We start from the raw sequence: 17,897 nt of genomic DNA on the forward strand, positions 1-17,897 counted from the left end.
GTAAAGCTCATCCGGAGGGGAAGGCAGACGTGAATCAAAAAATACTTAATTGCTCAACCACCTGCAGATCCCAGTTCCTTCAGAGGTCTGCTGCAACAGGCACCTCAGCAACATAGGATAAGGTATTTTCTTGCCACGAGAAAAGCAATCAAAAAGACTGGCTTAAAAAAAAAAAAAAAAAAAGGCAAGCTGGGTTAGCCATGCTGACCTAAAAAAGGCCAAACAAAGGATTTTCCCCTTACTCTACGCAAGTTCTACCACGCCTGTGAATACAGCACCTGGGTGGCCCCACTCACGCAGTATGGGCAGCTTGGAGGTGCTGGTTTTCTCCCACTCCCTCACTGGGGAAAGAGGTGGTGGAGCACTGGCAACTTTTGCTTTTGTAGGAGTGTGAAGAGGCTCAGAAACACAGCTCAGAAGTTGACAGAATAGGTTACAACACTTGGCTGCCTCTTGCAAACCAAAACCAAGTGGGGAAAGCGGTGGGAAATGCTGTTGGCTACATCTGAAGAAACAAAGGGTTCACTGTCACCAGCAGGATGCTAGCAGGGTCACAATGCTCTCTATATTTAAAACAAACACACACAAGAAAAAGAAGTGGCAGAAATTGAAACAGTATGGGGAAATATCAGGCTATGTCACGCAAGCTGAAATCTTTGGAGAAAAAAAAAAGAATCAACATGTAAAGCTTCTGGGAGGCTCAAGGAGAATAGTAACTAGTACCAATATAAGACATTTCAGCTGAATGTGTGGATTCTTCTCCCCGATGGTTAAATGTCAAGAAATTAGTCCAGAAAAGCTTAGGAGTTTACTGTGAGGAGGTGAAGAGTTAGGTCAAGATCCCCACTAACACCCTTTGTGGGGCAAATGAAGCTAATGCTTCAGGATGAGGGAATAAATGATGAAAAGAATAGACTCCTCTCTCTGCACCATAAATTATTTCTCTCACTCTGATTTCTCAGCCTTTCAGAGACACAGGCATCATGAAAGGGAAACATCTCACTTCAAATCTGCCCAGATGTTCCAATGCAGTTGTCTGGGCTCCTTCCTTACTGGAAAGAGAAAGGCAAGTACCTCCAGAGCAGAGAGATCTCTTCCAATTAGCTATGGCCCTCTGGAGTCACTGGAGAGCCTACCTGGTTAGGTTAGGTTAGGAAGCCAGTTTTAAAGGACCAAAATTTGGCAAGATGAAGCCCTTTCCACTCTAACTTGTATTTCACCCCACCCAGCACAGAAAAGGCAGATGAAGGGTGCTGGATGTTTGCTGGGATACACCAGATCCTCCAGCTAACTCTGTGTCAAAGCAGACTGCTACATCGCTGCTACTGGATTCAATTGCTGTTGCCATATTTCATTTAATTTAAGTCACTACAGACAACTGCTCAGAAATTCAGAAAAGCTGGCTCTGACGCTGAGCCACATCAGACAGTGTGAAAACTGGTGGCCCACACTTCTGTAGAATAAAGGAGGCAGTGTATCACAGCTTAGCTGAATTACATCCAAAAATCCCTTTGATTTTAGCTAAGCCAATAATACAGCTAAGTTTTCCTCCCCAGTACTTTGTTCCTGCAGACACCTGATTTTCAGATATCCCTACGAAGAACAAAGGAAAAGAGAATTAAAAATTTATGTGACAGCTTCTGCCTGCACAGAGAAAATTATAGTCTTAGAGACCGATATTTTAGAAAGGAGTGAGGCCCTTGACTGAATGGCTTCTGAAAAGTTACATCTATTTTTAAAGACAATGTCCAAATACTTGGACGATGAGAAGAAGTGTTCCAGCTGGGATTCCTAGGAGGAGGAAAGGAAGGTTTCTTACACAAGGAAGTTTGACTCTTTGGGAATGCTGCTTGTGCATCTCCACCTGTGATGTGTGTCCTTTTGTGATGATGAGGTTCACGTACAAAACTGGGCTCGACTATACAAGTTCTCAGCCAAAAGGTATGGAGTCACAGGCTTCATTAAGAACTGCTAGCAAACTAAAGCTTTTGTTTTTCGCAAAGCAAACAAGCAATCATGCCCTCCCAAAGATGGTAATGGGAAGGCTGCAAGATCAAGCACTTAAAAGTTGGAAAAACAACCTATATAACTTTCACTGGCTTCATTTTGTGAGGAGCTGGTGAAAGGAAAGGCTTTACTGTAGGCTGCTATAGTTCTTCAAGTACGTGTGGGTTCAGCCATTTGCTTCTCCCTGAATGATGTTTGGCCTGATAAAATGATAAGTGAAAGTGCTAATATCCTGTTGTTCTCTTCCACGCTCTCTTACAAACCTGTCTCGGAAATTGCCCGTACCTCTGTTGGCTGATTCATTCATCTCACAATCCTCTAACATATACAGTTGGGCACTTTTTAAAAAAAGGGTTTAATTTTTTTTTTTTTTTTTAAGTGCCCAAAGTAAATGAAAGCACAACTCATCAACTTTTAGAAAGGAAACTTCCTATTAAAATACTAGTAAGTGTTTTCCAAGAAAAACAAAGGGAAAAAATGCAATTATCTTACCAAAGTTTATCACTATTGTAATACAAATAGATATTTTATTCATGTTTTCTGTAGAAATAAGGCTTGGCCAAAGAGTTCTCCAGATCCTCCAAAACATCAGGTCCTCAGGCCAAGCCTGTCAGTCTATGCTGGTTTCACATTGTTCACTCTCAGCCCTGACACACTCCATTTGCAGTCAATTTTGATACAAGCCATATAGAGTTTATGTACTGAGGTAACATCCAGTGCTGTCATTTTTCCGTGTAACTAAATGTCAGCAAGAAATAGAATCTAAAATTGGTCTGTAACTATGGCAACTAATGAGCCATTCTAACTTGGAGTCCCCAAATCAAACATGTGACCATCAAGGGATTCATTCCAATTTTAAAGATGCTGCTTTTCAGAGAAGAAAATATGCTGCTGCTTTTGCTGACATGCGCATTAAAGGCGTCAGCCTACAACCAGGCTAGAGAGCTGGAGCAGGTTCAGACAAACTAGGAGAAAAGCAGCTTCTTTCTTAAACTGGAAAGAAAAACAGCCAACACATTCTACTGATGCTAATCACGCTGGATAAAGAGAAAACCCTGCAAAAAGAACAAAATATCAGAGATGACAACAGTGTTTGTAATCATAGCACTGGGGAACAAAGCATAAGCTCTGTGACAAAAAGTAATGGGTGCCTTGATTTTTGTTTTTTAATTTCATCGGGCATTTGGAAGCATGCAACGCAGAAGTCAAAACCACATCTGCACATGCATTTAAGAATAAATGTGGGGCCAGCTCTGTAATTCTGGTAAGGGGGAGGCCATTTCACCTCCCATGTCCACATCTTCCTTCCTTCTCAGAAGCTGTTCTGAAAGGGTTGTATGAGGAAACTCTCCTAAACATATCTTAAAAGATACACCTACAGCTAAAAAGTCCCCATCTCTTTACCAGGGAACAATGTATTTATTCCCTTTCATATCTGTGCCTGGAAACTACCAGGCAACCCTTTATAGGGCCATGGCAGTCAAGTGAAGAAGTTCCTCTAGAAGTGGCTGAAGTCTACCAGGAGGGCTCTGCAAATAAGGTGTTTCACGCACAGGTTCCTTCAAAGCCAGAATAGTCAGACAGAAAGAGCCTATCTCTCTCATATTTTGTATATATACAGTACTACCACTTTTAAAAGGGCAAATACTGCTCTTCCTTCTGCCACAGGAGCTCAAAATCTTGGTGCCAGCATGCAGTAGGAACAAATGACAAGAATACATAGTATGAATGGAGTATACGCTGGAGATGTTTTCCCTATTGCGCTAGAACTAGAAATCACTTAGCTGCTTCAGGCAAGGAGCACCTTGACCATATTAAGTTACATCATTATTCAGGCTTTTTTTCAGAAGACAGAAGGTAAAATAAACATGTAAATAAAGCAGTTATTAGTTTTCCAGCATAACTTGAAAAGCACATAAAGTTGAAGCTAAAATTATAATGAAATTAAGATTTAAAATAAAGGGTCAGTATTCCCTCATACTACATTGAAAGATTTCTTGAAGCAGCATGTGTACGTTCTAGAAACACACTACAGTCCAGATCAGAAGAAAGGATGTTAGGTGTTAGTCAATTCTGTAACAAAGAAACTGGGAGTTCTTACCAATTTTCTCTGAAGATTTAAAACCTAACAAAACAAAACAAAAAAATACCTTCACTAAATTATTTTGCCTACATGTGTAAATGCCACCTGACACTGTTTTTGAATATTGGCTTTCCTGGGTAGGGATGAAAAAAAACCAGCATAAATTACAGCTTTTAACTCTGGAAACCATGAACGTTGTTGTCTCATAAAATGAGCAACATTTGAAACAGTGAAAAAATAATTACGACCCTTGAAACTTAGAACCATGAAATCTTGTTATGCTGTCTATAAAAAAGACCTCTTTGAGAAAGACCAGTCAGAATACTTACTATTACAGGTCTGGAGTAATCAGTAAAGTGACAGGTCTGTCAGAAGAAAGCAGTACTGGTGACAAACACATAACAAAAGAAAATTAACAACTTCGCTTCTCTGTCTGAATTTGCAAATGCGCATAAATCTCAGTGAAGCTGATTTAAAAACAGAGTACTACAGTTATATCAATTATATGGTCCCCACAAGATGCAAAGCTCTATGGTACATGAATGGAAAGAACAGAGGACACTTAAAAAAACGCGGTATGATTTTGCTGTACGTAACAGAGGCCATCTCTGGTGCTTTGTGTCTGTCTCTGTATCACACTGTATTCCTGCTAAAGCAGCAAAGCCTTTGTGTGACACTTTAGTATTAGGCATAATGATCATCAAGAGATGATATGATGTGATACCAGGGTTGCCATCAGAGCGCTCCACAGAGGTTACTCAGGCGATTTACTGGAGAAAGGAGAGGAGATCTACACTAAGATTTTCTCTTTATCCGAGTCCTTCCACCCACACTTCCATTTTTGACAAAGAAGAATTACAGACTTGTGTTCATGACAGAATCTGATGAGACCACACCCAGTTTAATTCCCTCCCTTTAGAGCAAAGTGATCAATTGGTTCAGCCACAGTGTTTTCTATTCATATGGAAAATATAGCTATGGAAGCAAAGCTGTAACTCAGGAGAAATAAGCAGAGAGACAGACAAAAGAAAAGCAAGGAAGAAAGGGGATTGAATTCTACTCTCATCAGATGTTCCTGATACATCTCAAGTCTCAAGGTCGCCACCATCAACCAAGGGCTTGTAAAAAACATCCAGCGTAACATCCTAGGTGCATCAGGAAAAGCTGCCCGTAAGTGTTAATAACAAAAAGGTATGACAAGGATGATAAAAGATAGAAAGTTAAAGCTCTGGACGTCTCGCACTTTCTCAAATTAATTTTTACCTAATTAATTCATCTTCATCAGATCTGGGCCAGCTTAGCAACAGCAGTAATGGAAATAAGTATCTTCAGACTCTACACAAAAAAAAAAAGCTGTAAACCCTGTCCACCTACTAAGCAGCATCATGGCTTCATTAGTTTACTGGTATTTAAAATAAAAAAGAAAAAAAAAAGAAAGAAAACTTGCAAAGGCCCACACAAAGAATAAACACCATACTGCTTCATGTGGGGTTAAGAAACAGCTATAGCAGTAAAGGGGTGGGGGGGAAACCACACCAAAAAACCCAAAACAACCAGCTACGAACAGAAAATGCCTAAGTACTTCTGAAGGTATAGGAAGATGGTTTCAACATAGTTAGTGCCTGCGTGGGTACGGCTACAGGAGCGACCGCAAGCGGCTTTCATCGAGACACACTTCTCACCGTTTCTTTTCCTTCCTTCGTCTTTTGTCACTTTTTGCGGTGCCATTACTTTCTGGAGGGAGCTGCGGCCGGAGCTGGGCTTTCCCGACCCGTTGCTGATGATGGAGCCGTTCTGACTCGGGGACCGGCTGCAAGTAACCATAGCAACAAGGGAGGCTGTGAGTTCTTCCTTATAAACCTTATTTCAAGGTTATTTCATTCGCACAGTTTGCATCACTGAGTTTTCAAGTCTGATTTTGTACCAAAAGGAGACAGAATATAAACTGCACACAGAAACACAGTAAAGGCAGGAACAGAGCGACGGTAGGAGAACACGACTTCTCCATTAGTTTGGGGTCGATAGGCATCTTAGTGGCATCGAATGCAACCGCTTCTCATGCACAACCCCCACAATGACAGAAGCGGCACTGCAGAGGACAAAAAATCCTGTTATCAATTCAGTGTCAGTTGTTATACAGCTAAAATAAAGCAGACCTTTGTTTTTGTGTATATGGCTAAACTAATTCCTTTATTATTTAGCCTGCGTTTACACTAAACTGTTTTGTCAGCCACAATGCAAAGTTCCCTCACTTTACACGTACACACGCACAATGTGATAAGAAAATTCTCCTTTTTTGCACGTAACCTGGTTTAACCAGCACCATTATTTGCTGAAACTCATACGAAAATGCTTGTTTTACTCAGCCATTGCATATCCTTGCCCTGGAACTGGTCCCCGCGGAGGGTGAGGAGGGAGGGCAGAGCAGAACTGCTGCGAGCATTCAGTCCCAACGAGGAGCAAGAACAGAAATTAGCAGCGTAACTCTGGGCTGCACCAGGAGCAAGCTCTCAGCAGAAGTTCTCTTCTTTTGGGGGTGGGCAAATTACTCAAATCCTAATGCACATGTTGAGAAAAGCAGGCCAAATTAGAAAATGCTAAATTTGGTGCTCCTCCACATCCAGACATGGTGTCACATTGTTTCCACATGTGTAACTTGCCACAACGGGAATGAGAAGTGTCCACAGGACCTGTATAGTTACTCATGCACCTATCTGCAATCACTGGATTGTCACGGCCAATGACAGGATAATGCAAAGAGTTTGCAGTGGAGAAAAAAAAAAAAAAAAAAAGGACTTGGTCACAAGGACTTTCATTTACAGAGAAAAAAAATCAAATCAAGTTCTATTGCTGTCACAATGGCTTTATATCCAGAAAAAGGTGCTAAAGCAAAACAACTGTAAAAAACATCCTGTAAATTATTGCCAATACTGTATTGCCAGCTTGAAACTTTCATTTACCTCCAGTTCTGACTGCCCTGTCTGGTGTAAGTAGAGAGCATTTACTGTGGTCAGAACAGGAAGGGACAAGTATGAGAAAAGTAATCCTTAGGGACTCTCTTTTGATGACAACCTAGGTGGAAATATATATAATTTGAGACAGGCTCTTTCCAACTACAGGGTTTCAGGAGAACTCAGCATGCAACACAGCTCAGGTCAGCCCAGCCTGAGGATTTTCTTGTGAAATTCTATTGAGAACAAATATTCTTGGAAAGTAGCATTCCTTCCCTATAAACCTGTCTGGCACTGCTAATGTATAATCCCAGCCCAGTAAAAAAAATTCATCCAGGGACAGACCAACACCTGAAGAAAACCTGCTCCACTTGGGAATAAGGAAAGGAGCAACCATGGATAGCTTGCACAATGATTTCTGCTGCCACTGATCTAAATAGTCATCCTTTTTAAGTGGCCATCATATTGTTAACTGTGAAGATTCCTTCAGTGGTAATATCAGAGAAGATATTCTGATCAGTTACCAGCCACTTCATGGCGGTCTGATTTAAATTGACCTTTCCAGGCTACAAAGCAGCCTGCACGAAAGAGCAAATACATAAAGGTCAAGAAATATTTCTTCATCTTCAGAAACCATTAAATTCCATCCCCAGACACAGCTCCTGGAAATGAAAAAAGGCTAAAATTCTGCATGTTCTCACTTACTCAAGTAATCACCCTGAAGGAGGCAAAACTAGCTCTTAGTTATTTGCTTAGGAAGGCACCAAGGTTCAAGACATTTTATAATGAGAATAACTTTCCTGTATCAAGTTTGCTTATCAGCGTTTGTTTAAAATTGTGCAGATTAAGTAGAGGGGGATTTCTGCACTCATTCAAAGGACTGAGTGAAGAGCTTAATCACTTTTGTTAGAGGATTAATTAACAGGCCTGGTTTACATTTTTTGTGTGTGTTTACACATGGCTTTGGAGAGGCTTCAAAACATTTTTTAAAGAACAGTTCCTGCAAAGGCTTAACCTGTGGTGGTCCAGCACCAGCAACGACAGCCGGTGGCATGGTCATCTTCCATTTGTCAGTCATTTCGTCAGAGGACGGAAGACTCAAAAGGCACAAGTGCTGCTTGGTTCGCAGGTGCTATATAACCTGACTCTAACGGTTCAAGTGATTTATGGTGTGAACAACACATCACTGACATTAAAGGGCAGAACAACAGTTTACACCTAAACCTAGCGAAGCAATCACAGGAACCAGGGGAGTTCTCAGCTGGTTTCCTCTTCTCTCTTGGTGCTCCTTGCAGACAGCTCTCTCCATATTCCAGGTGATTTACTATACAACCAGAGAAGTACGTCAAACCACACACCAGCTCCGGATCCTTCTGTTTCCATTTTTCTGTAGGGAAAAACCCCATCTTATGACCAATGGGGAGGTCTACCCCCAGGAAGAGCAGCAGCACCAGCTTCTCCAGCCCTGCGCCATGCGGACTGACGCCTCCTGCGGCTGCAGATGGCTCCGGTGTGTCCCAGTCACAGCATACAGCAATATTGTGCCGAGTTTTCCAAGCTTTTCCATTACTCCAAAGGGACAAATATCATGGTGCATTGACAAGTACAAGATGAGGTGACTCAACTATGAAGATTTGATTTTCTATAGAATTTCTCTGCAGTATCCCGATAGTCTTCTTTTATGTTATGAAGTCCCTTCAAGAAGCAAGGACTGTGTAATGCCAGTGAACTAGGCAACAACTGTTACCTCTGTTCAGGCTGTTTACCTAACAGTTTTATTTTTCTCTCTTCCCTTCAGTATCATTCTTCAGCAATAAAAAGTTGATGATGCTCCACTCTAATTTCAAGGAGAGCGGGTCAAAGAAAAATGTACTTAAAACATGCAAAACAGCTAGGATAAAGGGATAATCTGCTTTCCTTGCCTGAGATGAGTGAGACAAGAAATAATGATCTTCAGCTATTCTGATGATAATTGAGAGTAGACATGAAGTAAAACTTCCTAAAAGGAAAGGGAGTGAAGAACAGATTGCTTGAGGAGGCTGTGATCATCCCACCACTGGAAGACTTTAAAAAAAGGTAGATAAGGTTGAGTTAGGGGTGTATTTGACCCTGCAGTGAAGAAGAGAAAGAGCCAGATAACTTCTGGGGACTTCCTAATCTGTGATCCTACAACACTGTAGGCTTCCTGTGAAGATGCTGCAAACCTAGGACACTTTACCCTAGACACCAACATTATCTAGCCTATTCTTACACTCTCAAAAGTTTTGTCCTGCTGTAGATGCTTTGGATCTAGAGGTCTTCCATAATTTAGCGGATGTTTAGGGCTTGCTCTTCTGCTAATGAAGACACTGGGTCCAATTCTGGAATGACAGAGTCTGTCAGGGGAGCTACAGCAACTTACAGTGGCTGAGGTCCTGTCTTTTGGTTCATTTCAGAAATAATCGGTGCTCATGCTCCAGATCCCCTGTGTCATTTGGGCTCCTCTCTTGTACAACACCAGCATGCATATGAGAGCCACTTCCCATTTACCTCCTCTATGCATGTACAATCTGTGAAGACTTCACTTTATTTTATCTTGTATTTTGCAGCAAACTTACACATCCAGCGCAGACCAGCGTTATGCCAAGAATATACATCATGGAGGAACCATCTGCCACACACAGAGCCTGGGTGCCAAACCTTAGTTTTTTCCTGAGCAACCAGCAGCATGTATCCTATTCCACCCCCCTGCGGAAACACGCCAGTCCATACCTTTTCCTTGTTTCATTGGATTTGGCAGTTTTGATGGTGCTCCCATCCTGAGTAATTTCTCTCTCCTGGGAGGCAGGAGCATCTCTAACTGGAAGTGGAAGTACAACGGTCTCCTGAGTTACAGGTAAAACCTCATCTTCAGCTCCTTGCTGACCTAAGTGTTGCTTGGCATAGTCAAAGCCTTGTACTGGCTGCAAAAAAAAGCAGGAGAAAAAAAGAAATTTCCAGCATGCATCATATATTAATATAAAATTTCCACTTCAATATAAAATTTTCCACTAACTCTTAACTTCTTTAATTATGTAAACAACGATTAAAATATGTCGATTGCCATATGAATGCCCAACAACAACCAATTTTCTGATGAGATCTCCATTCCACATATTTTAAACGTCATTAGTTAGTATAAAATTGATCTTGGCTAACCTTTCTTACCCTGCCATAACACCCCCAGAAATTCCTTTAAGAGACAATGGAAGAATGAGCATATGGAAGAAAAAAATTAGGAGGGAGAAAAATAAGACCATACAGAAAATGGAAAACTTTCCCTGAAAAAAATCTTATGTTTCTGAAGAGGGTGGGAGTAATTTATTCCAAATCAAGACAAAGTAAAAAAGGCAAACACCAAAGTTTCACGGGCAACATTTTCCAGAAAAGGATCTTTTTCAGATCAGTGAAATTATATTTCCCCTGGCTTGCCAGTTGCCTACTGGGAAGGTTGTTATTGACTTCACTTGTTTCTCTCAGGAAGCGACATTCGCAAGAGCCTTGCAGCGAGGCAGGCGAGGGCGGTGTGCCCAGCCTCTCCTTCCCCAAAGCCCGGCCGGCTTTCCCGGCTGCCTCTGCAAGGAACAAGCAGAACTGACACATGCCTTCTGGGCAAAGCAGCCACCGAAAGGTGAATTCTCTTAATAGAAAAATTAAAGTGTTTAAGCAAAACTTACATTTCCAAACTGCTTTTTCGCTTGGAAAAAAGAAGAGAAGTCGGGGGGAGAGAAAAAAACAACCTGTATTTTCTATCGGAAAAAAAATATGAAAAATAAATCATTCAAATTCCTGACCACCTCTGGAAAAAACATGTAATACATAAAAATGTTCTTGCTAGGCTAGCAATTAATTTACCAAAACCTGGAAGGATGCTCCTCCTGAAGTACAAAGACTATTGACAGAATGCTAAAAAAGCACCATAAAACCCTTCAAAGGTGAGCAATAGTGATTTTAACCCTCAAACATACTTTTGGAAACACATCAGAATTAGACGGTTAATAACTGAATAGTCTCTCTCAGGTTCCTGTCATGTTGCCATTGAATATTTTAGTTCCAGAAGAAAATCAGCTGGATAAAAAAATTTGCTGATGGCACAGAAAAAGGATGAACTCCGAAAAAACATTTTCTCTTGTCCTGTCCCTTACTAAATCTGGGCTATAGCTAGAAATACAGATAAATTTCATAGGCGATCTCGGTCTGAAAATAACAGGGTTGTCTTCTGTTTTTTAAAACAAAACAAAACATGCTTTTTGTTTATGGGGATCTGCATCGCATTCCCAATCTCCTGCTCGAACTGAGGCTGATGATTTCTAATGTGCTCATGTACTTCAGTATTCCTCTGATAAGTAGCTCCAGTGCATTAAGGAGACGCTAATTGGGCTAATGCTGATTTGGGAGAGCAGACGTCTCTGTGCATTACCACGATGGAACATGCAACATATCAGAGAAATGCCAATTCACCATCACCACCCCATGGCAAGTCATGATGATATCGGCCCTGACGGGGCCTTCTGCTTGCCCTCCTCCGAAGGCAGGGTACCACAAAAACAGTCACCAAATTAGCTACAAAGGGAGGAAACGAAGAAAGGGAAGGGAATGAAGAAAGGGGAAGCAGAAGCTGTGTGAAGGACAGCTAGGAAGAACTACTGCACCACATCCTAGATAGTAATATTTTTAACCAAAATAATGATTGTCAACCTTATTATCTACATTAAGTGTTAGTCAAGACTCTCCCAGATACTCTGCAAAATGTATCAAAAGAGAAAAGCTGATTAAATCAGTTATTTCTCCCTCCATGCCTTTGAAAGAGTAGAAGTTACAACTTATACGTCATCTCTTATTAAAAAAAAAAAAAAAAGAAAAAAAAGAGAAAAAAAACAAAACAAAACAACCCAAAACAAACAAAACCAAACCAGAAGCAGCAGAACACAAGAATTACTAAAGAACTCTGCAGAGTCCCAGCTCGGATCTGCCAAAGGAAGAAAATGAAGGATTATTTTAGTCTGAGTTCTACTTACCACCATGTCTAGTAACAAACTGCAATAAAGGAAGAGCTGAAAAAGCCATCCTCATCAGCGGACATATTGCGTTAAATAACATTTATCTTGGAACCCTGCTCTGTAAAAGCCCACAGGAGCAGATGGCTTTACCACCCCTGAAGGGAACTGGCAAGACTAAATCATGATCAGGCACTGCTGAAGCACTGCAAGCGTAGATGTCCAATACAGCTAAGATACTGAGAAAGACCGAAGGACTGGGATTTGAATATTGCTTTTGAAATAATAAATGAATGATGAGACTATTAAATTACATTGCCTGGCAAATGGCACACTGAATATAAGGAGCTGTTTCTGGGACTTTTTCCCTTGTAATGATCATGAAAAAGACACTGGTATTTAAAAAAAAAAAAAAAAAGAAAAGAAGGGAAAAAAAATAAGGATGATCAGCTCCTCCCCTCTACATGTATACCTATGTACACAGACAGTTTCTCTGATCTTTCTTTTTTTTTTCCATGCACTTTATCAAATTGATAGTGGTTGTTTTCTCATGGCCTGCAGTATTTGCTTTTGCTTGCAGGACTTAGACTGCAGATCTTATCTCTGTTCACCTGCAAGCTTATTCTCTCATGCTCTAAAAGAAAGGAAAGGTGACAAATCAGATTACAGCCTTTAAAGAAGTATGCGGTGAATTAGAAAGCAAGCTATGTAAAAGCTAATATCTATCCAAAACCTCAAAGTAAACACAGTTGCTCAAAATAAAAACAGCATTGAAAGAACATTAGAATAAATTCCCATCAGAATTTCACCGATTTGAATTTATACTTCTTTTAATTTTACAACTGGAGAGCCGATTAAAAGAAAATATATGGTAACAGCCTCTCTTCCCTGCAACTTAGTCCAGATGTCCCTGATTGCTAAGGCAAATCCGAACAGCAACACAGCTCCCAAGAAAGCTACTATAAACTACACTACGTACGCGAGGTCATTTTTCAAACTTCATTTCTTTAGCCTTCAGGCTGTTACAACAACAAAAGTCATTCCTTGAATTACCAGGCGCAGGCAGCAGCCCTGCTGGTGCGTTACATCACCTCCTCCAGCTGCAGAAGGATATTTAAGGCTAAATTTTATGTCTCGTGACCCCTCCGCGCTGCGTCTGTGCACCCTCTCCCGCTGGCATGGGACGGAGCGTGGGGACCCGCAGCCTCCCGCTGCTCCCAGCAGCAACCGGACCGCAGCGATGAACAGGCAGCTCTGCTCTGCCAGTCCCCTTGGGACGGGACTTTGGGAATCCAGACACACACAATGGCACCGGTGAAAACAAAACCGGCTGAAATCCAAGGCTGTGGGTAGCCCATAATATTCTCTTTTCCTCTCTACACAGTTCGCTGGATATTCAAAAGCTATCCAAAAACGGCGCCAGTGGTTCAACAGCAAGTCTCAGACATACAGAAACAAAATACCAAAGCTCCTGCTTAAACTAAAAATCACTCTGCTGTGACTCCACTTACAGAACATTAATCGAGCAGTCTCAGGCACTTTTCTAAGCTATGACATATAATATATTCATTTTAAATGCGATACAGATATGTGCTCATCAGCTCTTTGTATTGCCAAACTGCATGAAATGTAGCAATTGCAGTTCAAGTAACTGCCACTATTCCCGACATCCCTAATGCTGGAATTAAAAATAAAGCTAAAACTCTTCCTTTTTCAAAATGGCCTAATTTCATTATCTTCCCAAAATACATTTCTTAGCCTTATTTTAAGTAAAGATGCTGAAATCAGGAATAACAAAACTAGCCCATTCCCAGTCCTGCTGCAAAATTTATGTTCCATGGTCCATATACCAGCGTATACTCTAAACTAGACCTGGCTGAACCTTTCTGATGGAGCCATCATTCTGAAACTAAATGGAAAGCAATTTAGCTTTCATTTTGAAATGCATCGCTTCTCATATAATGAATTAAATTAAATTTTATGGAGTCTCAAAATATACCAAAACAGGGAAATGCACTCTAGAAGTGGACCTACTGCACTCCAGCTGCAAATGTAAGCAAGTCTGCAGGAAAATCTCCTGAAACAGTGTAATGTGGATGCTGGGAGCTCAGCACCAATTGTTTTGCTCTGCAGATGCAACTCCCATCTGATAACATGGACGGCTGATGCAAATGTAACCTGACTGAATAGGTTTTAACCTCACCATGTGTCTTACAGCCTGATTAAATCTGATTTCTCAGGAAAAGTAAAAAATCAACTTTCTCTTTCTTTTTGGAATGACAACTATGGATTAAAATATTAAAATACTTCCAAGTTTTTTCTGTGCTGTACCTTCAACCAGCAGTGGAGTTTTTTAAATAGCAACTTTCTTCAGCTGTAAAGCATCCGTAATGATGGCCAGCTCAAAACAATGTACAAATTTATAGTCTCATTTTGTCCTTTAGCTGGGACTAAGATTACATATAAGAAGAATCAAGTGGTGCACAGTATTTGCAACAGCCGCTAATAAGGCATGATTTGCATTTTAGAGGTTTTGATGGGACATTATATGATATCACTGCAGCGGTATTAATTTTTGTTTGTGTTTGTGATATTGCTTGTTTTACTTTTGCAAATCTAGTCTTAATACTAGTTTGATAACACCGGATAACATCTATAATAGATGAGCGTACTGGAACCAAAATGGAAATGTCTTTTTCACATCACTTTTGATACAAATGTCTTTTTCCAGCTGGCACCAGCTGCACCCATCTGCAACTAACCTAAGATGAGGAGAAAAGAGCTGTCATACGCATCATGCCTGCCTTCAACTCTCCCTCCAATCGACATTTTTCAGCAGAAGCAACAGAGCTGAAATCACAATAATCCTGCTGCCTGTAGCATTAAGAAACCAAAGAGAAAATTTATCATTTCAATCCCATGCCAGTGGAGAAAACCAAAGCCAGCTAAAAGGGCGAAGGAACAGTGTGACTTACACACAGGCTCTGTGGGCTCAAAACTCCTGACCTGGAGTGGCCCTGTTGAAGAGCCATTTAACAGAGGCATTGAGAAGGCAGACTTTTTCCACTAAGGAGGCAAATCAGTATTCTGTGACATTTTTTCTGTTAGACAGAGAATCAAACCGGCAACGCATTTGATTTGGAAAAACAACCATCTTGGAATTGATAGGGGTTAGTAACTTTAAGGAAAATATAATTGTTTGAACCTAACCAACAGTATCCACAACTAAATCAGAAAGTGCAAAACATCTAAAAGGAAAATAGCAGTGGGATAAGTTTTCTGAAAAAAATTCAAAGAACGTCTTTTCTGGATTAGCAGTCGGGTGGAGACGTGCTGCTGACGAGGCCCAGGCCTAACACCCCAGCTCCTCAACTTCACGAGGGCAGCGACCGCCCTGAGCAAGGCCTACGCAGCCCTAAGGGCTCAGGGCCTCGCGTCACCGCGTAACTGCTACCGCTGTGGCAAGGGACGGGCTGTGAGGGAAGGTGATGGGTCCCGAGTAGAACGGAGGGGTGATCGCTGTGACTGGTGGGGTCAGGGGCAGAGAGGAAGTGCAAAGATCCAAGCTGTAAGTAACGACCATTTCAATTCCAAACATCCTTCAACTACACCTAGCAGAGAAACACAGTTAAAGCCTCAGAACGCAAACGGACGTCTGGGGTCTAGAGCTCGGTCACTCACTTTGGCTCTCTGAGGCAGGTTCATCATGGTGTCTGGTTTGAAGTCGTTCTTGTTCTTTCTGCACAGAACCGCCGTGATGATGATGATGATAACTGTAACCACAGCAATGGGAGCCAGCACCGCTGCAATGATCCACAGGTTGTTTGGGGGGTTCTTCACCACCGCTACAGAAAATTGCAAACCAGCATCGGTAAGTCTCACTGTGCAAACGCAAGATTTGAATTGCTTCCAACACAGTCTCCAGCTGTCTCCGTATAATAATTAGTATAAAAGGATTGTTAGTAATCTAGCTATACCTTTGTATTCCTTAAGTCAGAAAAAAAAAAAAAGACTCAGCAACACTGTTCAATTCACAAATCCCTGGGCTCTCTTCTCTTAGTTATATTTTACATATAACATCAGTTATATGCAAAAGCAGCCATCAACTCCCAAGTCGATGCTATATTAGATATCACTCCAATGGTTCCTTTACAGAATAAACAAAAAAAGGTGCAAGTAATACATCCGTAATTATTTTTCACGCACAATAACAGCTTATAGTAAGGTAGCATGTGTGTTAAAAGTATACACATGGAGCCTATACCTGGTATCAAAGTCTTACTGGCTCAGCAAGAGTAAACAAGTAGAGCTTTTTCAAAACCAACGAAGCTAAGCACACTAGTAGTTATTATTGATATCAATAGGGAATAAGAAAATGCCTCTCTTGTGCTCTAGAAATACTTTATTATAGTTAAGGTCAAAATGAATCCATCATTTCTGAAGGAGGGGAAATGATGAGGTTGGAAAGAGCTACTTGCAGTTTTAATAACAATGGCACCAGGAAAAGGGTACATTTCAGAAATGCAGTGATGCTAAAACACTTTAGATTCCCTTTTATCAGAATAAAGTCTCTTAGTATGAACCTTCAACTTGTATACACATAAGAGATCCTCCTGTGACACATCCCCAGCTGTCTCATTTCATTTCTTTCTGGAAAAACACCAGATAATCTCCTTACAAAGCTGAATTTTGTTTTAGTGAAATATTTTGTGGATTTCACCATGCTATCTCTATTTATTTTCCAGTGCCACTGGTTGCTGGCATGGACAGGCAATTGTGAGAATACCAGCATAAAGCAGCCTTTCCCATTTCCTAGGGGACCAGTGCTTTCAAATGTCATTGAGCTTACTAGCTGTCAGAGGCACTCAGCATCTTTCAGGATCAGACTTCAAATGCATGCCATCTTGTTCAGCTGCAGTTATGAAAGCCAGCTGAAAGGCTGTCTGAAGCTTGAGCCTATTTTCTTTGTAGATCTACAACTTTTTGCAAAGTCAGTGTAGTTTGTTGGGTGACGTAGGAGTAGTGCCATTAGGTACATATCTTGCACAGAGTGTAACAGTAACCTCATGCTTAAAGACTGTCCAAAAAAGCCAGGTTGAAGACTTTCAAGGTTCACTTTTCAATGGACTTGCATAATTCTTAATAATTAACTTTGACATTTAGCTTGGGGACGAAAGGGCTGTGGAGAGGGAAACTGAATCTGAATTTTATCAGATAACAGTAACTTTAATTATAGACTGCTGTTGTGGGAGCAGCAAACAATTGTTGAAAAATTATACTTATCCTTTCTAGGGAATGCAGAGGAAACTATGACCTTATGGCTAATTGGACAGACATTCAGGAATCCTGGTTTACATCTTTAATTCAGTTACCAGCTTCCAATGTGACCTTAAGTCAATCCATGGTTCATTCAACTCGATAAGACTTCAGTGGATTTTGAAGCAAGCCTTTCATTTTGCTGTAACTCAGTCCCTCACTTATAAAACAGGAACATCCATATTTTTTGTTATGATTCATCTGTCTTGTCTAACCAAACTACGAGCTCCTGAGGGTAGATGTGTTCTGTTACTGCATTTTGGTACAGAACTTTTCATTCTGCTATAACAGAAATTAGAATGAGTAAAAATGAAATGCACACAGAGTATTTTCTTTGGGAATACAAAGACAGACTACAAATACCATGTCCAAAAGGAAAGAAATGGATTTGTTTCTATAATAAGGTATAAAGCTAGAACTACCTCCTATACTTCAAATACCCTAGCTTCAGAATCTCAGTTACCCGGGGTCATAATTTCAATTTCTGTATATTCTCTTCTTACAGTATTCTGTGCATATTTAACT

At 40.8% G+C, this 17,897-nt stretch overlaps 1 protein-coding gene across 4 annotated transcripts in view; it reads right to left on the minus strand.

The window, feature by feature from the left end:
* KIAA1549L (KIAA1549 like) overlaps positions 1-17,897 on the minus strand; it is a 142,755-nt gene that overhangs the window by 44,153 nt on the left and 80,705 nt on the right. For all 4 annotated transcript variants that reach the window (XM_069803961.1, XM_069803960.1, XM_069803962.1 and 1 more), the window contains exons 11-13: positions 15,738-15,901; positions 9,793-9,983; positions 5,773-5,900 (exon numbers count right to left, since the gene is read on the minus strand). In XM_069803961.1, coding sequence (XP_069660062.1) covers positions 5,773-5,900; positions 9,793-9,983; positions 15,738-15,901 — 483 coding nt within the window. The remainder of the gene's footprint in view (positions 1-5,772; positions 5,901-9,792; positions 9,984-15,737; positions 15,902-17,897) is intronic.

The sequence above is a fragment of the Haliaeetus albicilla genome, chromosome 16, assembly GCF_947461875.1.
Source record: "Haliaeetus albicilla chromosome 16, bHalAlb1.1, whole genome shotgun sequence".
NCBI classification, from domain to species: Eukaryota; Metazoa; Chordata; class Aves; order Accipitriformes; family Accipitridae; genus Haliaeetus; species Haliaeetus albicilla.